Source organism: Martes martes, assembly GCF_963455335.1.
Source record: "Martes martes genome assembly, chromosome: 17".
NCBI lineage: Eukaryota > Metazoa > Chordata > Mammalia > Carnivora > Mustelidae > Martes > Martes martes.
The window spans coordinates 1,973,262-1,996,256 of NC_137905.1; the positions used below are offsets into that span (position 1 = coordinate 1,973,262).

A 22,995-nucleotide genomic window follows, 5' to 3' on the forward strand; every position below is an offset into this window, starting at 1 on the left:
CAGGTTCTGGCCGGCCCTGCCCATGCTGCCCCGGGACCCGGGACCCGGCCCCCAGCCCCAGCCAGGGCCTCAGGTTCTAAGAGCCGTCGCCAAGGGAGCTTCTGGGGAGACTTTGTTTTCAATGTTTCTGTTAAGCTACTCTGAGATGGGCTGGGTGAAAAGCAACACTGAAATCACACTCGTTCTTGGGAGATGTTCCTAGGGAAAAGCCAGTCCTCCAACGACGCCTGAGAGAAGAGTCTGGAAGACCCATTTTCTTGTGCACAAGTGGAACTGAGGCGCTACACTGAGAACAGGAGTAACGAGCACCGCAGTTCCGCGTGGGCCCCCTCCCCCCTCCCCTGCTGTCCCCATACGGACCCCAGGGCTCTGCTCGGGACCTCGGCTGCAGGACACGACCGCCGCAGCTGCCACCATCCTGACCGAGCTCCTCCTGCCGCTTCGAACCCAAGTGGGATGAGGCCCACACCCAGGCCCTGCTCTCCAAGCCCTCCACCCAGAGCCCTTCCGGGAGGGCTCCCCGGCAGCGGCCCACAGGACCCTGCCCACAGGGGGCACACAGACGGGGCCTCTGGTCACGGGGCTCTGCGTGGACACCACGCCCCCCGCCCTCCAGGCCCCCGGGACCAGACAGAGCGTACCTGAGGCGCTGTACGAAGACGAGGACGGCGTTCTCCGGGAGAAGCTCTTGACGGCCAGGCTCTGGCCTCGCTGCTTCCGCCGCCAGGCCGTCCGACACTTGGAGTCGATGCTCTGCTTGATCCGGTACCAGTCGGACTCCGTGATTCCGAACTTGTAGAACAGGTGACCTGTAAACACAGCCGGACTGCAGCACCACGAGGGGCGGGCCCCCGAGCACCCAACGCGGGAGCGGCACGGCCCGAGCACCGCCCCTGCAGATGCCCCCACGGGCCTCTCAACGCGTTCCACTCGCTTACGCTATAGCCAACTGGCCCACGCGGCGACAAGCAGGGTGCTGGGTACCCGGGAGCCTCCGAGAGACACCCACACTCCACTCTGCCCGCTCCTTCTTCCCACGGGGACGTTACCCCCTCAACGCCGAGAACAGAACTGGGGCCCACGACCCCATCGGAGCCCCATTCCCAAGCACCAGCTCGCCTTCTCCTGGGCCTCCGTGCCTGCAGCTCTCCCCCAAGTCTCTGCTCAGACACGACCTCAGTGACCCTGCCCCTAACCAGCCTGAGGGACCCCGAGTCCCTCCCACCTGCACCGCCAGCCGGCTCTCAAGTGTCTCGGAGAACTGACGTATTTACTGTCCGGTGTGCCAAGAGCCCAGACACCCGGGCACGTGGCACACGCTCCCGTACCAGCAAACTAACTGTGTCACAATTCATCCGAAGACATTCTTCTGTCACTGCCCGAGTCTGATGCTGACTTCTAGGACTCGGTCTGGAGGAAAACTCCCGAAGGGCACGTTACTCTTCACGCCCGAGGGCCCTGCACACCCCGGCGGAGGGCGTCTCCTCCACTCTGCTGCCTGCTGGAGGGCCCGCTCCTTGCCATGGAGCATCTTACTGGTGCCGAAGTGTGTTCACTTCCACGACAGAGCCCTCTCGGCACACGCCACCCAGCACCAGAGACCCCCGCCATCATCGACAAGGAAACCGGGCCTCAGGGAGACCACCGAGGAGCGGGGGCAGACAGAGACCCTCACTGGACACTTCACCTCCCTCTGGGCCAAGTCACAGTCATGAGCACTGGAACGGGAAGACACACTGGTCTAGACGGTGACCTCCTCTCAAGCTGGCTCGTGAAACTTCACTGGTTAACGGGAAAATAAAAGGACAGAATCCAAAAGTTGAAGACTTAAAAAAATGGGGCTGAACAACACCGTTTTGACTGCTGGGAGGGCCGTGTTTACACCGTCTGCTGAGAGCTTAACTGACGCCTGCTCCCTAAAACCTCCTCCCGTCGAGCCCGCCGCACGGAGAACCACCAGAAGGAGAGCTGCTTTTCCCACATCCTATGACGTATCGAGTTTCTTCTGTCTTGGAAAGACACTTCTTTGCTTTACGAGCATGTGCTAAGACCAGATCTAAATACTACAACCCACAGTCCAGTGACCTCCATGGACAGGGACCGGGCCGAGCAAGATTTACAGAAAGAAAAGTGACCCAGTCGCTCCGGCAGCTCTCGGAACCCTCGTGAGCAAGAGGAATCACACCCGCGGAGCGGCCCCTTCTTTGCTTTCTGGTGTTCGGGTCGCCTCTCAAAGAGCCACAGACCAGTAATCAATGTTTACTGAGTGGCCGCCACGTGCCCCATGTGGCCTCGAGTGCAGGGGCGGACTGAGAAAGTCCGGGCGAGTTGCCAACACGCGTGACAGAAGCCCAGCTCCGGGCCGCAGTCAGCCAGGGGCTGAGGGCAACGGTGCTCTCCGACACGAGAGAAGAAAAGGCAATCACGGGCCTCAGAAGGGCCCCCGGGGACGCGCCACAATGAGGAGGAACATTCTAGCCCATCTTCCTGCCCTCAGACCCCCACACTCAGGGAGAAACCTTCCCGAGGCCTCTAGGAGTTAATGACATGCTGTGAAATCTTAAAAAGCGCGTCAGGAACAGAAATGACTGCCTACAACACACACAGGTATAGGAGCAACAAGCAAGAACGTTACTATTTACGTTCAACTCTGTAAAAACCAACCAGCCGCTCAAAACCTGGCTTCCACCCTTCGAAGAAGGAACACGCGCTCGTCCGTCACAAGCCGTCCGTCTCTCAATCCTCCCACGGCCTCACGTTAACCCGTGCCTTCCAACGGCGACGCCGCTGCCACCCCCACACGAAGCGCCCGCAGCACGCCCCCCCACTGCATGCGCCCGCGGGGAGAGCCCAGCGGGAGGAAGGCGCCCCCCACGGTGCACGCCACCCGGGTTTCCTGGGCTTGTCAAGGCGGCGGCCTGGGGGCCCGAGACCCTGCGCGCCCCCGAGACAGCTGCGTTCTCGGCCCCGTCTTTTCTGCCAGCACCGAGCAGCCTCACTTCACAAGCGCTGGAGGAGAAATCTCGGTAATGAGGGACAGAAAACTCACTTTAACTGCCTTTTCACACTGTGGAAGCATCTTCTCTCTTGCGTTATCTGATGCTTCCAAGAAAACCTCATGAGCTGAGAATGCCAGGCCCCCAGCTTCAGTTCCTGTCCAAGTATCAGTCAGGAGTGAGACACGATCCTGAAATCCAGGCCTCCGGGCACCCACCCAAGCAGAGCAGCAGTGGCCACAGAAACCCCAGCTCCGGCCCCCTCTGCCCCGCACGGTACCGCCTGCCCGGCGCGCACAGGAGGCCGGCGCGTCTGTTCTCCCGACCTCCTTCCACGAGGCCGCCACGGCGCCCGAGCCGGAGACACAGCAACCAGAAGGCTGCTCCCAGGGCTCTGCCCCAGCACGCGGGGTCCCCAGGAAGCTGCGGGGTCCGGGTCATCCACAAGGCTAGCCGCTTGTCGCCTCACCGTCCTGGAGGAGAATGCTCAGCGGCCCCCAAAACACCGCCTCCCCAGCCTGCTCCCGCGGCTTCCCGGGCAAGCTGTCCGGCTACCCCCAAAAATCCAAAGTTCCGTCGGCGCTCACCACCTTCCGCTTCCCGGAGCGTCCATCCTCACCCCGGGGCTGTGAACTGTTAAGACCAGATGCCCAGCTGTGCAACACAGAGCCCCATAGGGGCTGAGACTCACTGTGGGAAAAAGGAACAGAGCTGGCCATCTCCCGTCCTTGGTGGGTGGCATGGGGCTTATCAGAAAGAGGAATGAGAAACACTATCACTGCTCATGTAATCTCAAGTTCAAGGACAAAGAAAAGCAGAAAACCGAGTGCCAGAAATTTATGTCCCAAAAGGAGCCTTGATAAGGACTGACCCAGAAAAACAAGAGAAATCTTTAGCCCGAGCGAGGGGAGCAGCCGGTGTGTCTCCACGTACTGTGTGTGTCTGGTGTCCTGGGCCCAGAGCCGAGGGAGCCCCCGCTCCCCGAGCAGCGAGAAGCTCCCCATCAGCAGAGAAGCACAATGGGAGGAGCCCGAGGGCCCCTCCGTGGCCTTGCGTCCAGGCGCCCCATAAGCAAGGGCTGCAAGTGTCTCTCACACGTGCTGACCACACCTGCCTCCCAGCCCCAGGCTCACAGTGGCCCCTCAGGGTCCCCAAACCCACCTGCTGGGTACCCCTGGGGCAACTGTGTAATGCACAATGGCTGATTACCAAGTTCCAAAGAACCCAAGCCCTAGGCACTAGGAAATGTCCCCCAAAATGCATGTCCTTCCCAGGACCTCAGAACGTGACCTCCCTTGGAAGCAGGGTCTCTGCAGATGTGATTAATTAAGATGGGGTCAGACGAGGAGTACAGCAGGCTCTAAATCCACCATGACGGGTGTCCTTATAAGGAGAGAGGAGAGACATCCCCACAGGGAGGAGACGGGCGAGTGTCAACACCGGCGGGAATGGGAGCTGTGGGGGCACAAACCCCCAGGCACCAGCAGAAGCTGGAAGGGGCCAAGACTTGCCCCGGCCCTTCAGACACCGTGATTTCAGACTTCCAGCCCCTGGGGCGGACGGAGAGCCAAATCCTGCTGCAGTTAGCACCCCAGGGGGCTGTGCCTGGTTGCAGGCACCCCGAGACGTTCCTACACCCCAGCACTCATGGCGGCACGAGGACACTCACACAGGCACAAGCCACGCAGCCTCTGGGTGCCCATGGCGCCCTCACGGAACATGACCTCCTGTTGGGGCGGCTGCCGGGGCAGAACGGGCCGACCGCGGTCCCCTGTGAGGACAGGACCCGAGTCCCGATCAAGCGCTCGGTGGCCTCCTGGGGATCTCTCCTCCATGTCTGCAGGCTTCCCCGACACCTTCCAAGATGGGGCCGTCCGAGCGACACGCGCTTTCCTCGCTTTCCAGCAGCCCCCCGGGTGCGTGCTCGAGCCAGCTCACGGCCTGCGCGGAGGTGCCGGCCCCGTGTGCTTGGCTCGACGGGAGCGCATCAGCGCGGGTGTTCTCGGGGGCCGTTACTCAGCCGCTGGCCCCAGCTGGGGAAGTCACTGGAATGCGCTACTGATGCTTCGGGCACACACTGTAAGGTCGGGTTACCCGAACCTGGGGGAGCACGGCAGTTCTCAGGAGCCCCCGAGACGTGCACACCCTGGGACGCACGTGCACTCTTCGGGGAGCAGCTTCCGCCCCGGCTCTCGCTCTCGGAAAACCCTCACTCCCGCACGAGAAAGGCAGTTCTTGGAAACAGCCTACCGTACGCCTCAAAAATGCTCGTGTTCTCCCCAGTAAGACCGGGACAGAGCAGGGGAGATGACATCTGCGGGGCCCACAATGTGTGGGCGGCACAGGCCCCCGGTGCTACCCCACGGCCCTGCAAGGCCACTCTCCGCGCTGGGAGGAGGGGTGGGGGGGACCGGCCCAGGGTCCCAAGTCATGGCTCAAACCCGCTCCTGCCTGCGCTTCTGCACCCCAGGACCCAGCTGCTTGGGGCTGCAGAGAGGCCGCAGGCATAGGCGTGGGCCACCAGATGGGGGCTCTCCCACCGGGGCCACCGACGGCCGCTCCCTGCTTCCCAGTGAAGAGGCCAGACACCGCCTCCTCTGAAGGCCGCGTCCTGACAGCCCCTGTGGTCGTGGACAGGCGACCGGCCTGCAGGCACCCCCCACGAGCGCAGCGGGCCCCCGCCCCGCAGCCTGCGCTCCTCCTCCGGCCCGGGGGCCGCGCACACAGACCGCAAGCCCAGAGCGGCGGTCAGACGGCTGGTTCCAGGACACGGGCCGCTACCACGCCTGGCCTGCTCTCTCGACAGCGGCCTTCCTGGAGGGGCGGAAGCCCACTTCCTGGGGCAACACTCCCTGGAGACAGTCCACCTCAATTCCAGGGATTTCCTCTTTAAAAGATACGTCTTCATTCTTCACAAACTGCACGCAAGAAAGCAAATGTGCGCGTTCCAGGTCGTGAACTCCTCCACTTTGAGGACCCACAGGGCTTCCCTTGCGTGCGAAAGAGACGGGGCAGGTTCGGTGCTTACGCGAAGCTGCTGTCTGGAAAGCCAGGCCCGGACAGCCTGCCACCCCAGAACCCTTCTGCCCTCCCTGGGCCCCCACGAGGACAGGCAGGCAGCCCAGCTCCTGCCAACACACGCCCGGGGCCCCGGCACTGGGCTCCAACGCAAACACAACCATTCTGCTTAGAACTCAGAAGCTGATGATGGTAAAGGCGTCCTCTGCTACAGAGAAAGTGGGCGCTCTCCCACAGCACGCGGTGCTAATGCTGACCTCCGGAGCTTCTGTTCAGTCAAGCCGTGCGCCTGTTTCCAGAACCCTGGGCTCTATCTGTGCCCCCTGCTTCACTGCAGCAGACGTGGGCTGGACCCCCCCCCATCAGTCTCCCAACACGGCCCTGCTAAGACCCTGCCTGTCCTCCTTCAGTCCCCCTGGAGCTCAGCCTGCCCAAGACGCTCCCTCCCCGGAGCTCGGTATCAAAACCGGCACTACCCACGGGGATGGGGGTGGGGGCATCCAGTCACTGTGGGCGCAGACACGGGTGCACTTCCATCGCACAGCAGCTCACAACCAGAGGCCTCCTAGGGGGACTGCAGCACCTGCGGGGGTCACCTGCCGGGGGTTCAGCCCAGTTGGCACAAGTGCATAGGGTGCCACACTGGAGAGTCTGTTTCATTTCACTCCCGGGGTCCAGCAGGCTCCATGGAGTGGATAAGCCCGGGGGCTGAGAGGCACGCGGGTGCTGCCAAGAAGGTCACAGGCCTCCTGACCCTGAGATGTCACCAACAGGATACAGGGATGACTGATTTGAGTGTGGGGTGCTCTTCAAAAAGGAGGAAAACCGCAAAGACTGTGGGGACATCAGGACCCGTGTCGTGAGATCTGCCGGCCACGGTCAGGGAAGTGGGCCTGTAATGACACGGCCCCATCTGAAGGGCAGGAGGCTGGCGGCACCCTGCTCGTGCCACCGGGAAGCCCAGGAAAGGCCGCGCTCAGCGGAGGGCGGAGGTTGACTCCGGCTCTGCTCCTCCCCGAGCTCCAGAGCCGCCTGGGGACCAGGGAAGCCGGGGTCGGAGAGGGGTCCGAGAGGGGTCCGAGAGGGGTCCGAGAGGGGTCCGAGAGGCCTGCATCTCCCACGTCTTTCCCATGGCAGGCAGCAGCGACACTCACCGAACATGCTCCACCCACAGACTCAGGAACCAGGGGCAAGCCCGACCCCAGGGCACAGTCCTGACCCACCCAGAACGCTCCCTCGTAGGACCCCCCGACCCCGCACGACAGGCAGGCCCCGAGGGCAGGAACGAGGGCGGGAACGAGGGCGCCGCACTCACAGCGGATGCCGTAGATGGTGAGGGGGTCGAGCTGCTTCTTGCCGTGCTTGCCCTGGCCCGACAGGTTGGACACAGCCTGCACCTCGCGGTGGAACAGGTAGTCCAGCAGCGTCAGGGCCATCTTCTCGGCCGTGCGGCAGTTGGTGCTGATGTGCAGCATGTCCGAGGGGATGATGGCGCAGCGCACGCGCATCTCGGGGTTGTTCTCGTCGCCCAGCCACGTGCCGTTGGGGTAGTCCTCTGCGAGAGAGAGAAGAGGCGGGTTCGCGTCAGCTCCCGAACCCGAGAGCCCCAGGCTCGGCACAGACGTGCTCCGGGGAGGCCGCTGGAGAAGCGCTCCCGGGGAGCAAGGGGGCGACCCCTGGGGTCACCGAGGACACGTGATGAACGGAACGCCACGCATCATTCCCACAAGGGCCACCCTGGTGTCCACCGACCCATCGCAGAGAGACAGACGGGGCCTGCCACATGGAAACCCTCTTCTGCCTTCCCAACCGGCTTCCGCGGGCCGAGCCCTGCCCCGCTAACTCACGTATGAGCAAACGGGAGGCAGCACACCCTGCGTGCGGGCCGGTCTGCGGCCGGGGAGTCCAATGCACACACCCAGAGCTCCGCGTTCAGGTCAGGGAGGGACCCCCCTCTGCCTTTGACAAGGCCACAGAGATGATCATGACACAGACACGGCGCCGACACGGAGAGAGAAGGGGGCGGGCAGCGGGACGGGAGAAACCTCTCTACCCGGGGTGCCCCCCCAGGCCCACGGGCACCTCGCCAGCTCCCTGTGAAGCTGGGGGGGGAACACTGTGGGGCGGAGACCGGCCTCGCAGCCATCCCCTGGCCCCTGACAAGGCCCCCAGCGAGGGGCCTGGCTTCGCTCGACCACAGAGGACCACGGATTCCATCGCCGTGAACAGCCGCCGGCCGTCGGAGTGGCCCAGCGTGCGAGGCAAAGGGCTCCGTGTTCATCGAGCGTGACACCAACTCAAGGGAGCCTCAACCTCTGGTAGAAGGAAGCTCCACCTAAGACCCCAAACCCGAGGGCCCATCAGGTCCGCTAGGAAACTGGCGGCTTCCCCAGGAATCTCTTCGGAGCCGGACTCCCAGGGCAGATGGGAGCGCACACCTGCGTGAAGCAGCCCCCGTGGGAGAGCAGGGGTGCTAAGCAGGGGGAGCTCTCCTCCTGGGTGGCTGGGGTTTGAGAGGGAAACCGCTTTCTATCAAGTGGGCTGCTAGGTCACGCCACGGCCAGGCCGGCCCAGCTTCAGATCTCTCATGAGCTTGATTCTGAAATGTCGTGATGCCGACATTCCCATCGCCCCGGGCAGGAAGAGGTCCCACCAGGAGCAGCCAGCCATGCCCTGCCAAAGGCTGGAGAGGAGCACGTGGCCGCCCTTCCGTGACTCACACACCCCACCCCCCTCGCAGGGAGCCTCTTCCGGCTGAGCTCCCACATCACAAGATCTGGGAGAGCAACTGGCGAGGCTCGGCAACCCCATCTAGATGACCACGTTGCCCATGGGGACTGGCCGGCGGCTGGAAGTACCGCTTAGCGGGTTTGAGGCCAGGCGCTTGGCTTTAGCTGAGGACAGAAAACCAATCACAAACCTGATTATTGCAACTGTGAGTGAGCCACGGGGAGGCAGGCTCGTTTCTGAGAACACCAGGGCTCTGGGAGAGACGGCACCCCGGGCACACGCTCAGCAGACGCGTGCTTCTGAACGCCAACCAGCTCCTGCTACGTTCGGCCTCCGCGCAGAAACCAGCCCGGCCCAGTGATCTGTGCAGGCGGGGGCCTGGCGGGGGCTGTCTCCAGGTCATATCTGGAATGTCAGAAAAGCTCCAACTTCCAGGGTATTTACCGCTTCATCTACAGATACCTACCGGGCAACTCTGCACCCGGCACTGGGTCTAACGCTCCGGTCGAAGCCCTCGGGGAACCCAGGCTTCATGACAGCACGTGGAGTGGAAAGACTTCCCTACCTACCGCAGTCAGGCCACAGAGCGAGCAGGGGAGGAGGAAAGGACGGGGAGTGACCCCATCTGTGCTGACAACTGATGGGCAGGGAACGTGTGTGTTGGGGGGTGACGGAGGACACACACGGCCGCTGATGGGCTACTCGGCAGTCCAAGAAGCAGCAGGACCCACGGCGCTGAAACCTTCCCACGTTCCCTTCCCACGCGCTGCTGGTTTCACCGTGAACACACGCAGTCTGACCGAGGGCGTGGTCTACGGACCTTCTCCAGACCTAAGTATTTGAACAGGAGGATCCTGCGAGCCCACGGGGAAGGGCGGCAGCACCCTGAGCCAGGAGGGGCGCAGGCCGCCGCGGCACCTGCCTCCCCGACCGCCACAGACACGACCCATGGCCAGCCCAAGGGCTTAACTGCCGAAGACCGCGGCATTCTTTCTCAGGAGTAAGAAGTGATGGGATTGTGCTGGCGAGCTCCCCGGTGACACGGTGTTTCTAAAGCAGCGTACACGGCGGACAGGAATTCAAACGGGGAGGCGAAGTCTTCTCAAACCAGGACTGAGAAGAGGTGCCTGCAGCGAGGGCGCGACTCAGCCAGGGATGGGCCACAGCCCGGCCCCGCCGACGCCGCCTCCACAAACCGGCTGGCCACCCAGACTGCCCCACGGCCCCCTCGGGGACGCGTCTCCCTCCACCAAAGCCGTGCTGTCCACGCTGTGAGGTCTCCTGCTGGCTCCGCTGTCCATGAACCAAAGACCCTTCAGCACGGAAGCTCCTGACAGCCACGTGCCTGTGCCGAGAGCACGTCACCTCGTCCAAACCCCATACTTGGCCCTGGAGCTGACACAGTGACATACAAGGAAAAAGGCCACTCTTCCAAATGTCCCCCACCGGAGAGCCTCACAGTTCCAGGAACAAGAAAGAAAAACACCAGCACACCAACACCGGGACAGTCCACTTCCGTGGCCGTAGGAGCCAAAGGTGTAAACGCGAGTGTTTTCAAAGTGATTCACAGGAAAGAAAGGAAAAAGTGATTTCACCTATGTAAGAGCAAAATATGATACTAAATAAGTGAAAAAAATTGGCAAATAACCGTTAAACCCCATTTCCTTCACGTCAAAAATAATCATAAGACGGGTCCGCATTCCCCGACTGGTCTCTGCTGGGGGTGCTGACCGCGGCCCTACGTGAGCCAAGCCTGGCGCCCCCTCCTCCGCCGGCGGCGCTCCGACTGAAGCAGGGAAACCGGCCCTGCATGCGAGAGGGCCGGCCCCGCACCGAGCCGACAGAGGAAGCTTCCACATCCAGTGGGCGCCCCGCTCCGTGCCGCCGCCCGTCTGCAGACAAAAAAAGCCCGTCCTTCGTGCCGAGCACATGGCTCTGGAAATGTTACCAGAATATTCTGAGGGATGAAAGGTGTCAGTGCAAACTCCTACGGTAAGTACTATTTCAGGAGATGCTGTTCCCCTCCAAAAAGGACATGAGTCTAAAAAGATTAACTTTCCTTATCTCCCACCTCCTTACCACTCCAAATAGAACGGTTAAAATTTCTCCGGTAACATGGAAAATTACCTGGAAATTTTATTCCGATACAACATCTCAACATTTTACAAGGCATTTTCTGACCTGTTGACCACTGACTCGTCCCGAATGTTACCAGATGCAAATGACAGGTGTGTGCTCCCTACCAGAGCAGGAAGTCGAGCGAGGACAAGGACGGCGGCCTCCGCGACCCTGACCCACAAGGAGAAGGAAGGTCACTGTCACGCAAGCCAGGGACCAGTGGGAGAGCGGACCAGGACGCCACCACTGCCGTCGCAGTCCTGTGGGAGACGTGCCGCAGCTCCGTGAGCCCTGAGGCAAGAGGACAGGACCGCCAGGGACACTCAGGAGCCCGTCCTTCCAGGGTCGTGCTGGCTGACCCACTGGCTCGGGCCTGCTCCCCTGGGAAAGACTCAGCCCCAACTCACTTCTGACTCAGAGGCAAGAACGCAGGCCAGACTCCAGCTTCTCGGCAGTGATGACGAATCGTGTCTTTTAAATGGGAAGTAAGATGAAACACCTTCCTGCATAAATATTTGAGAAATTCCCCTTCTGACCCCTCAAGAAGCACGTATTTATTTTACTAAAACCGCCTGTTCACGTTGGGGTCCGAAGCAGACCCCACCGGCCTCACTGAAGAACCGCCCGGTCGGGAGGGGACGGACTGACCTGCTCTTCGGCCCGGTCGGGAGAGGGACGGACTGACCTGCTCTTCGGATTATTCCGACTGTCGCCTGAGCAGACACGCGCGCCTCAAAAACCTAACAAAAGCCCTTCAAACTAACTCGAATCTTCCTCCCCCGAAAACACTTGCGTACGACTAACACTCTGTCCTGAGGGTCTGTTTCAGTCCCAGGAAGATGACGGGGCAGCGGAGAGCACAAGACGGCGGCACCAGCCACGCTGTCACGCGCATCCGCAGGACAGAGAGCAGGGCCACCGGTGTCCTGCGCCCTCGCCGCTCACACGCGGACACCGATGTGCCCGAGACCCCCGCGTGATCGCCCCCCAGGCTCCAAAGTCCCAGGACCGTGCTGTGCGCTCCTACTTCCAGAGGCTGTGGCCCTGCTCAGAGTCACAGGAGCCACTTCAGGAAAGGCGTGGGATCAGCGGCAATCCGCGGAGCGTCTTCCGTTCGACCCGTGTCCAGGCCCACTGCTGGACCACGCTGCCCAGCTCCAACATCACCTGGAGGCTTTCATTACCGGAGTGCGAGCCCCCCTCCAGCGGCTCCAAGAGCCCAGCATTCTCAACCATCCTCTTGGCCTCACGCCCTGGGGCCTCCAGCTCCCCACATCCCCCTCCTAAATCGGCCAATCCAGGAGCAAACATCATTAGTTTCTGGAGTCAAAGGCTAAGGCCAGTAAGAAGGTGTGGCCTTTTCTATGGTCTGCTGAGTGGGGGTGGCGAGGACACGGGGACCCACGGGCTGGGGGGGACCAGAGGCTCTGGCCATGCTCATGGAGGAGAGCCCTGGGAACAAGGTAACCACGGCTTTCCAAGACAGGCCCTGCTGGGGTGGCCACCAAGCCCCGGATCGCACAAGAATCCTACAACCCGGCACATTCCTGATCGCTCCCCTTAGTCACACACGTCACCTGAAGTGAGTGTGGACAATGCTCGACCCTCAGACCGACCTAAGGAACCAGACAGCCCACCTCTCTGGGATTAGACACAGTGAGCTGTGTACCCACAGCCCAAACCACCATGCTTCTCTGGGAGTGATGGGACATCTGTATGCTATAAACAGATTGATAATTTGGGGTTTTTAAATGGGCAATTCAAGAGAGCTGAGTCACACACAGGATCACAAGAAAAAGGGGAAAAAACAAATGGTCTTTGGTACGGCAGCCGAGCCCTTTCCCCCAACTCTAAGCACATTCCACAGAAACCACGAGTGCACCAGCGACCTAGGGGCAAGGCCACCGACTCGGGCCAGGCTGCCCTACTGAGCACGAGTCGTCACGACCTCAGCGGGGACTACAACAAGAGGCCAAGGACGTCCTCCTTGGCAGGAACGAGAGGGAAGCACAGGGCACGGACAGGGTATCCCCCATCAGTGTCACGTGCCGTCCCTTCCAGAACACCACGGGAGGAGCCAGAACTCCCTAACACCAGAACCGACATCCCCCCGCAACCCTCTCCCCTGACCTGTCGGGTCCTTACCATTCCGGCTTCTTTCATCAACGTCCATCTTCACCGAGCACTAACCTGTCTGTAATCCCACCCTTCTCAGGAGCCCATTTATGACTGCTGATAAAAAGTTTTTCAGTGTTGGGGCGCCTGGGTGGCTCAGTGGGTTAAAGCCTCTGCCTTCAGCTCAGGTCATGATCTCAGGGTCCTGGGATCGAGCCCCGCATCGGGCTCTCTGCTCGGTGGTGAGCCTGCTTCCTCCTCTCTCTCCACCTCTCTGCCTACTTGTGATCTCTGTCATATAAATAAACAAAATCTTTTAAAAAATAAGTTTTTTAATGTTATGGCAACATAAAAAATTTATGTCAGGGGCGCCTGGGTGGCTCAGACAGTAAAGCATCTGCCTTCACTCAGGTCATGACCCCAGGGTCCTGGGGTCGAGTCCCACATGAGGCTCCCTGCTCCGCAGAAGCCTGCTTCTCCCACTGTGTCTCTGCTTATGCGCGCGCACGCTCTCTCTCTCTCAAATAAATGAGAAATCTTAAAAAGAAATAAAGAATTTATGTTAAAAAAAATAAGTTTACACGGGGCGCCTGGTTGGCCAGCGGGTTGAGCCTGTGATGCTTCATCTCAGCTCTCGTCTCAATCTCAGGGTCACGAGTTCAAGCCCCGTGTTGGGCTCTGCACCGGGCATGGAGCCTACTTCAAAAAAGAAAAAAAAAGTTTATGAAAATAAATTCTCAAGAAATGTTTTCAGGACGCACCTGGGGGTAGTCAGTGAAGCACCTGATTCTTGATTTCAGCTCAGGTCACGATCTCGGGATCGAGCCCTGCCCTGGGCTCCAAGCTCAGCAGGGAGGTCACGTGAGATCCTCTCTCCCTCTGCCCTCCCCTCCCCACCCACATGCTCACTCGCTCGCTCTTTAAAAAATGAAATACAATAAATACAAAATACAGATACAGTGCCTTGCAGTAAGTAATGGACTCCACACTGATAGAAAACAGCATATCAGTTCATGCAAACCATTTGGAATTCTTCAGAAATAACCATTTTGGAACCTATGGTTTTTAAAACTGCAGGCACTTAAATAGTTTTCTAAGAGCGGCGTGTCCCTGTGTAGCTCTGGACTGTTAATCAGGAACTCAGGGACGCCACGCAACGCCGAGCCCGGGGCCCATCAGAGCTCTGCGTGTTACCAGAGCTTAACAGAAACTAGCTGACCTGACCCTCTCCGGCTGGGGCAGCTGAGCTGGTCTTGGGGAGGACGTGGGAGGGACAGTGCTCATGCATCTCAGAGAAGGTTTTCACACACGATGCCACTACTGGCCGATGAATCTGACAGGCACTAACGGCGGGCCTGTTCCGCAGCACGTGCGTGCGTGGCAGCCTCCAGGCCCTCGGGCACCGACCACGGGTCCAGCTGGGGCAGTGCAGCGGGGCCTCCTCCCAGATGTCCGACTGTCGGGGGAGACGTTCCCAGGGCAGAGGCCGCAGAAGGCGCACACCCCAGCGAGCTTGCTCCTAATGCCACGGTCAAGCAGAATGGTCCTGAATTATGATCGCTTCTTCAAGTATCAGAAAAATTCCTCTAGTTCGCCTCAATCCTTTTTTTGTTCATTTTTTAAGATTTTATTTATTTATTTGAGAAAAAGAGAGAGTGCACACGCACACATGAGCGGGAGCAGAGGGAGAAGCAGGCTCCCCATGGGGCAGGAAGTCGAACATGGGGTTCAATCCCAGCACCCGGGGATAGGGACCAGAGCCACCCAGGAACCCCTCATTTGCCCCAATCCTAACAACAGGTACTGTCCATCAGACATGTCCAGTGGACACAATCCCCTAGAGGGTCATGGTTCAAACGTGTGAGCTCTTCAAGAACTCAGAGTCAGATAAAAAGAAAATCTGTATTTTTTCTCCGAGATGTTAACTAAGCTCAGAGTTTGAACGTTTTTCTGTGTTCGTTTAGCAGCATGCTCCACTTTCCCCAAATGAAGTATTTTTCGTATTAATCACACCAAAGTAAGACACTTAAAAAGGTAAAATATTCTATTTTTAAGATAACCCGAGAAACTTCCAGAATTATCAAGTGCCAAGTGCCTCAGCAGATGCAGCTGAAACCAAGCGAACGTCAGGCCTCGAGTGGCGGGCCAGACCCTCGTGGGTAGTGACCCAGAGTCCACGAGGACAGACATAGCATGCAGCTGCTGCCAACGCCCTCTCCACCACGGAGGCTAATACCCACTAGCTGAGATCAGGGCATCCCTCTTGTCTTCAAATCTAATGTGCAAAACAACGAGGCGAATCCACTCCCAGGTGCCTACCAAGAGAAATGAAAACACACGTTCTTGCCAACCCCTGGGCAGGCGTGGTCATCACAGTTAGAAACTGGAGTGTCTGCCAACAGATGAACATGGTCCACCCACACGACGGAGCAGGACCCGGCCACGGACGGGGTGAAGGGCTGGTGCTCTCTCCGTCCCCAACCCCCTCCACTGCCCCCACTCCCACCCCGCGTGGGAAGTGCCTATAACAGGTCATTCCAGAGACAGAAAGTGGACCGGTGGCTCCCAGGGACAACGGGCAGGGACTGTGGCGAGGCTCCTTTCTAGGGTGACAGAATGTTCTAGAATCAGACTGGATGATGGCTGCACACTATGCAAACATACAAAACACCACTGAATGGTATGCGTTACAATGGTCGACCTTACAGAATTTAAATTAGATCTCAGATGTACAGAAAGGCCGTCCCTAAGCTCTAATTCTCTCCCCGCTCCTGCTCTACCGTCCCCATCCTAGCAATGTATGTCAGACGTGAGCAAAACTTGGAGAAAAATACTGTCTTCACTGTTTCAGCTATGGTAACCAGTGTTAACAGGAAAACCTTTGCTCAGTAAATCTACATCATTGTCTTAAGGAATTTACATAGCTCTTGAAGTAAAAATCAACAACTCAGACCTAAAACCAGAAAACCTCCCAAGTACACTAGAAAATGAAACCCAGGCTTTCAAAGTCAGCAGCATAGCACCAAACACATCTGTCCCCCACCCGCCCCTGCTGTAAAAAGCTGTGTGCGAAGCCTAAGTTGGCCCAAAGAGGCAGGACAAACGTGCCAGGGACTAGGGGTCCGCTGTGAGGCCGGCTGCACAGGGCGGGCCAGTCGAGGGCAGACGTCCGACCTCGGCAGGAGATGCAGGGGGACAGGAAGCCAGGTGTGGGTGAAACAGGCTCACGTCCAGGCATGGCACAGCGGCTCTCTCCGCCTCTCGGGGCGGGAGTCGGGGGGAAGAGCACGACCTCCCCCAAGCACCTATGTCTGGCTCTTGGCAGAGACGCGGACAGAGCCCTGGTCAAAGGCAGTGACCAGCTGCCGGCTACAAAAAGCACAAGAGCCTGTCATCAGAGAGTCTCCAGAGCCCGACTGACCTGCACGCCATGGAAGGTTCCCATGCTACAGGGGAGGAGAGCCCCAAAATCACACCGTGCGCATGTTCCCACAAGAAAAGCAGGACTGACAGCGACCTCTAGACACGAAATCCACGCTGTTCTCACTCTTTTCTCTCCCGGAAAACAGTAAACGTCCACACATCCTCCCCACTGAGCAGGGGGCTATGTCCCGAGAAACCTATCAGAGCTTGAGAAATGCGACGTCAAAAACTCATGTCATGCCCCTAACCCACCGAGCACTGCACACGAGCCCGCCCCAGCCTAGACGTGCTCAGAACATCCACATTAGCCTCCAGGGGGGCAGAATCATGTCACACACACGATACCGTGGGCGACAGCTCAGGGAATGTCTGAATCCTGCGCTAAAAGCGACCACGAGGACGGGCGTGTCTGGGTCCACCACGGCGGTGGCAGGGTGGCTGCTGACCCCACGATCGTCGGGGGACGGGGAGCCCTGCCCCGCACCACCAGCCCGGGGAAGAGACCCAGATGCAAAATGCGAATTACGTCTCGACCAAGCGTGGGTCATTTTGGCACCGCCAAACCGTGTTGACAAAGTTGACAAACCGTGAAGCTGAACCATCAGGAGGCGGAGGTCCGTCTCACTTTCCTAAGAAGCAGAAAAACAAGACAAAACACAAAACGGTACCTACTGCCGTTCAGGCAAAAGAAAGAAGCTTTGCAGGCGCACCTTCCGAGTTCAGGGTGATGAGGGTGACGTTGTTGCCAATGTTCTGACTTCCTGACTGTCCACAGTTGGAAATGGAGTCGCTGGCCTCGGACCCGCTCTCCCCGTCCTCGTTGTGGCTGTCCTCTTGACCCGGCACCTTCACCACAATGGTGTTCTGCCGTCGCCCGGGCACCGCGCTGAGCGGGAGACAAAAACACCAGCCAATGTTGTGAGAGCGCCACGACCCACAGGCAGACACGAGCGCTCAGGCACTGCCATGTTCTTCCGTCCTCCGTTTACCAGAGACTCTAACCGCGCACGGGGCAGCCGCTCATGAGGCCTCCCATCCAGCTCTCCCTACTGAGATGGACAGCAACTCAACAGCACAAAATAGTCTGGGGTTGGAAGAAACCGTATGAAATTTAAAAGCGTGCAAACATGTTTATATCGCAAAAGAAGGAAAATCACGACCCCCGTCACTCCAGGCCCAGACTGCTGCTCTCTGATCACAGAGGTGACCCCGCAAATCGGACACGTGCGTAACTTTGGAGACAATGTCAAAGACCGACCGGATTAGGAGGAAGTGAGCCTGGAGACTCCCACTGACCCAACGCACTCTGCACTGTTACACCTTCCGGAAGCAACTGGGCTTTGCTAAGGGCAGCGACCACTCCCGCCTCTTCCCGCCAACAAAAACCACTCACGTAGGTCTAAAAAGCCAGCCAAGAACGTCCTGGGGGATCCTCTCACCACGCTAAGGGATCCTGACATGGAGCAATGAGCTACTTCCCCTAAAACAAGACACAAGCCGCCAGCTCCCAGAAGGGCTCGGAACATCTCTATGTACTATTACCTGGGGACATGCTCCCTGGGACTTCCAGGACCTTCTCAACATCCCTTCACCGGGCCTGGCAGGCAGGGAGAAAGGGGAGGAAACGCACTTTCCCTGTTTACAGAGACAAAACACACCTCCAGCCCTGGCCGAGCCGCGGGGAGGGGGCTACACCTTCGGAACCTGACTCCACGGCAGCCTGCCCGAGCTGACCTTGCTGCTGAATGCTCCGAGTCTGACAGCTGACCTCCAGCCAAGCCCCGCCGGAGGCCCGCCTGACCCTGCCTCGCCTCCACGGGCCGGGTCTCCTCGGATGGCTTTTCCCACCCGACACAGCAGGCCGCGGCCCGGCGGGGCCCCTCGAGACCGGGCTAGGACAATAAAGGAAGCAGGACACAGCTGGGGGAGGACGGAGGGCAAAGGCCAAACAGAACTCTGCGGACACACTGACGGAAACCACAGGCCAAAGAGGCCTCTCGGGAACGTTCCCAGGAAAAGCTGAGCCCAGACCGGCGGGCAGGGCCGCCCACAGTGACCTCACCGTCACACGCTGCCACCAAGCTCTCCTATTTCTGACCAAGGTTACATCCACCGGGTCTCCAAAGAGAAACATCACCTGGACATGCCTTCCTCACTCAGCAAACTTGAAAAAAGGCTGTCTGTTGACCTGACATGCTGCTACAGAGACAGACAGACGGACAGACGTGAGTGCGGGGCAGTCAGGGAGGGGGACACAAGCTCCAGCGGCTGCCGTGGAAACATCCAGCCAGCTCCCCTAAAGCACGAGTGCACTGGACATGGCAGCTCCAAGTGCCTCTCCCCTGGACGCGTCCGCTCCTCCAGCCAGCACGTCAGGACGCGGGCCCGCAGCACGGCTCGGCCCTCCCCTACCACGGAGAACTGCGGCCGGCTGTGCCGGGCTCGGAACGTTGGCTGGTTCCCCAGGGGACTCATCTCGGTGGCAGTGGCAGTGAAAGGCGGGGCTGGTGTTGTGGCTACTGACTTGCTAATGACATTTTCCAGGGAATCCGGCGCCCTGCCGCTCAAGGGGTCGTCCATCTTGGCTACAATGGCGTTCTGCCGATCATTGTTGAGTATTACTGTAGTCTGGGGGACGACGCTAGGGAACAAAAGAATCACAAAGAAAAAGAAGACCTTAAAACAACAACATTCATTTTCAGCGTACACAAGAGTCATTCAATACAGTCGGCTCCCCATGACCTGCACTAAGGGCGGGGAGGTGGCCCCAAGCGGAAGTCACGGGTCAAGGGAAGGGACGGTCCACACCGGGCGAAGGATAAACCGGAGGTGTTTCCCTTTTCTTTTTGTTTTTTCCTTTTTTTCTTTTGAGGACAGAGTTTACCTTCCCTCACAGCCAGTGTTCTCACTGGAGTTGAATAGGAATATTGACACAGAAAGGAGCGAGAGCTCACGGGGTGTTGGGCAGTTAAGGTCTCTGAAGGACTGTGTCGGCATAAACACAGCTTGCTACCCGTACTCAGTGCGTCCCAGAGAGTTCCTCCACGACAAATCGAGGCTTTCCTCAGCACGACGCTTGTCAACATCACCCCAGTGTTAGGTCTGCTAGGAAAGGGGCAAAACCACACAACGGTGTCCCCTCCGGCTGCTACCAGGGGAGTGTGGGAACCACAACACAGAGCCTGGGCTCTTCCCTCCGAAGAAAAAGGATTAGACAACAGAATAGAGTCCCTAGTCCCCTCCGAGAGGCGGCACCCTGCCCGGACACCCTCTGGGAGGCGGCCTGTGAGTTTCAACAAGCGGCAGCCGACAGCGTATCTCACGGCACGGACTCCCGGACCGCTGGGTCACTGAGCGTCCGGCGGCTGGAGCTGTGGTCCCGGGAAGTCGGGGCGTGCTTTGCGGGGAGGGGGCAGGGCCGCACTGGAAATGCACGGCAGCACCACGTGCGAAGAGGTCATTCTGAAATTTTACCCCTCGGGGGGAGACAATGCTTTCACATGAGAAGTTTCACGTAACCCAAAGCGTGTATGAAAATGCAACCCAGGGGGCGCCTGGGTGGCTCAGTGGGTTAAAGCCTCTGCCTTCAGGTCATGATCCCATGGTCCTGGGATCGAGCCCCGCATCGGGCTCTCTGCTCAGCAGGGAGCCTGCTTCCTCCTCTCTCTCTCTGCCTGCCTCTCTGCCTACTTGTGAGCTCTGTCTGTCAAATAAATAAATAAAATCTTAAAAAAAAAAAAAAGAAAGAAAATGCAACCCAGGGTCACGGCCACACGGCTGTTAAACCCCCCTCCCCAAATCAGGGGCACAGACGGCGCCGTTTCATGCCTGTGGAAACCACAGAACCATGAGGTGTTTTTCTAAAATAAAAGCTGAATCAACGGCATTTCATTCAGAATTATTATTTTTCAGCGATTCTACTTGTCCTCGGACAATGACCTAAAGGAGGCCAATCCTTACAGCCCGGCCACAGGGCAGGCATCACCGTAACCGGGGCCGGGACCCTCGACTCGGTACCACGGGTGCAGCGGGCTTTCCAGATTTACGAGTCTCCCCTGTCGAGACGGGAGATTCCTGGTTCTTGGGCACTTGCTATTTCCGTGCAGCGAGTTCCGTGGAGCCCCGCTCTCCTGCGGGATCCTACACGCAGGCCTCCCCCGCCCTCTCCTCCCACGAGCCGCTCGCTAGGACGGCTCTGCGGGCTAACACTGCGCTAATGGGAACTCACCATGGGCGGCAGGACACGAAAGCTCTCAAAGTCTTGAAGGGAACAGATTAAAATGTACTCGTGGCACCGACTGGCAGCGCTGTTGGACAAACAGACCTTTCCTCCCTGACAGCTCTCGTCGAGGGCAAGGAGACAACGTCCAGAAGCAACCAGCCTTAAGGTGAACGAGCAGCCCGAAGGGGCCCCCACGACGTCCCGGGGCTCCTGGACGGGGACGGCTCTCAGCAACGCCACGTCCAGTTCCTCGCCTTGCAGAACGAACTCTTTCCCAAACGGTTCTGCTTCGAGAGCGCACCACGGGCAACGTGTCTGCTCTCTCTCACAAAGCCCCTTTCCCACCTAAAGTGAAACGAACCGTCCCTGCAGCTACACAGATGCACGTCGTCCGTCCGGAGCGTCAGCCCCCCAGCGGAACGCGGGGGCCCGGGGAGGCACCAGGCTGGGTGTGAGAAAGCTGATCCCCTGCTGACCACCATGGCGGCCCCGGCGCGATACCAGCACCCTGTTCTTGGCTTTTGGCAAAACTGACAGACGACCTAGTTACCTCTTGAGCCCAGAGATCATCAAAAGTCATCCCCGACGACAGCGTACAAGGCCCTTAGACACGGCCCGAGGAGCTGAGAGGCGTCTCTCCTCCCACGTAGTTCTCTACGTGAACGAAGCTTCCCAGCACTTGAAACTGTGAAACTAGCACTGGAGGTAGGACCAGGGCTGACCCTCGTCTCCCTTTAAGCGATAAGTCGCGCTCATCCACGGGTTCGAGGATTAGTCAACACGAAAGCCCCATCCATCTCAGGGACGCAGTCGGAACCCTGGACTATTACGAGATTGTTCTAGGCTAACACACGGATGCGGTTTTGTTCGACCGGGTATGACCGCTGTCAGGAGATCCGTCCAAAACAGCTTTGAACACCTGCGGCCTCACAGCGACAAGAAACACTTTTCTTCAGCTTCAGCCTCTCTCTCTGCCCCTGCTGCGCAGAAGTACGTCGGCCGATGGACCCGGCAAACTTCTGGGAGAGGAGGAGATGGGAACGAACTTTCAAAAAAGGACAGGAATGGGGTGCCTGGGTGGCTCAGTGGGTTAAGCCTCTGCCCTCAGCTCAGGTCATGATCCCGGGTCCTGGGATCGAGCCCCGCATCGGGCTCTCCGCTCAGCGGGGAGCCTGCTTCCCCCTCTCCCTCTGCCTGCCTCCCTGCCTACTTGTGATCTCTGTCTGTCAAATAAATAAATAAAATCTTTAAAAAAAAAAAAAAAGGCAAAGGAATACGGTGAAATTCAACTGGGGAAAGCGCATTCGTGGGGTGTTTTTAAACAGACGATGGTATTCAGATTATAATGCAAACATCTGAGAAAGCAAATCAGTCAGTGTTACCACACGCCAGAAATTTTACACTTTCAACTAAGGCAATGCAGTTTATCAGCCTCAAGGTGTACAAAAGAATATCTCATTTTTCAAAAATTAAGGAACATCTATATCACACTAGTAAGAATGAAACTGTCGTTGATGGGTTAATATGGGAAAATCGCCACCATAATGTGCATGTCCTGCCTGGGCTGAACTACACTCCCCGATTATTCAATCACACTGACCTGCATGTGCTATGAAGCAATTCTGCAGATGTGATTAAAAGTCCTCACTGGGGGCACCTGGGTGGCTCAGTGGGTTAAGCCGCTGCCTTCGGCTCAGGTCATGATCTCAGGGTCCTGGGATTGAGCCCCGCATCGGGCTCTCTGCTCGGCGGGGAGCCTGCTTCCCCCTCTCTCTCTGCCTGCCTCTCCGCCTACTTGTGATCTGTCTGTCAAATAAATAAATAAAATCTTAAAAAAAAAATAAAAAAAATAAAAGTCCTCACTGGCTGACCCCAAATTAACCAAAGGGAGATGATCCTGGGTGGGCCTGGCCAGATCAGGTGAGGGGTCGAGGCCTTCTTTCCTGGTATTGGAGATGCCAAGCGGCCCCTGCCAGGTGATCCTGACCTCCCCTCCTGCCGACCTGCTCTAGATGTCAAATGAGCTTGGCTGCCCCCACAAGTGTGTCGGCCAACGCCAGCACAAACCCTTACAGGTGTACAGTCCCTCTCGCGCTCTATCACGCCTCCACTCTCAGCCACAAACACGATGGTATCGCCTACTGGTTCTGCTTTGAAATAATTACAGAGGTGGTAAAAGTACCCAGAGTCCTGTGCCCCCGTGGTGACACCCTATAAAGCATGTAGCTCAGTACAGTAGGGAAAGCCTGAAACTCACCCTGGAACCCTTCTGGGAACCCTTCTGGGAACCCTTCTGGAACACTTCTGGGAACACTTCTGGGAACGAGCCTCCAGTCCTTCCTCAGATTTCCTGGCTACGTGTGCACGTGTGTC

At 58.5% G+C, this 22,995-nt stretch overlaps 1 protein-coding gene across 6 annotated transcripts in view; it reads right to left on the reverse strand.

The window, feature by feature from the left end:
* Positions 1 to 22,995, reverse strand: part of BANP (BTG3 associated nuclear protein) — a 117,633-nt gene that overhangs the window by 54,148 nt on the left and 40,490 nt on the right. For 3 of the 6 annotated variants that reach the window (XM_080829128.1, XM_080829126.1, XM_080829127.1), the window contains exons 5-8: positions 18,925 to 19,041; positions 17,111 to 17,286; positions 7,330 to 7,569; positions 642 to 809 (exon numbers count right to left, since the gene is read on the reverse strand). In XM_080829128.1, the coding sequence (XP_080685254.1) occupies positions 642 to 809; positions 7,330 to 7,569; positions 17,111 to 17,286; positions 18,925 to 19,041 (701 nt within the window). The remainder of the gene's footprint in view (positions 1 to 641; positions 810 to 7,329; positions 7,570 to 17,110; positions 17,287 to 18,924; positions 19,042 to 22,995) is intronic. The other 3 variants (XM_080829130.1, XM_080829129.1, XM_080829131.1) reach the window with 2 other exon arrangements.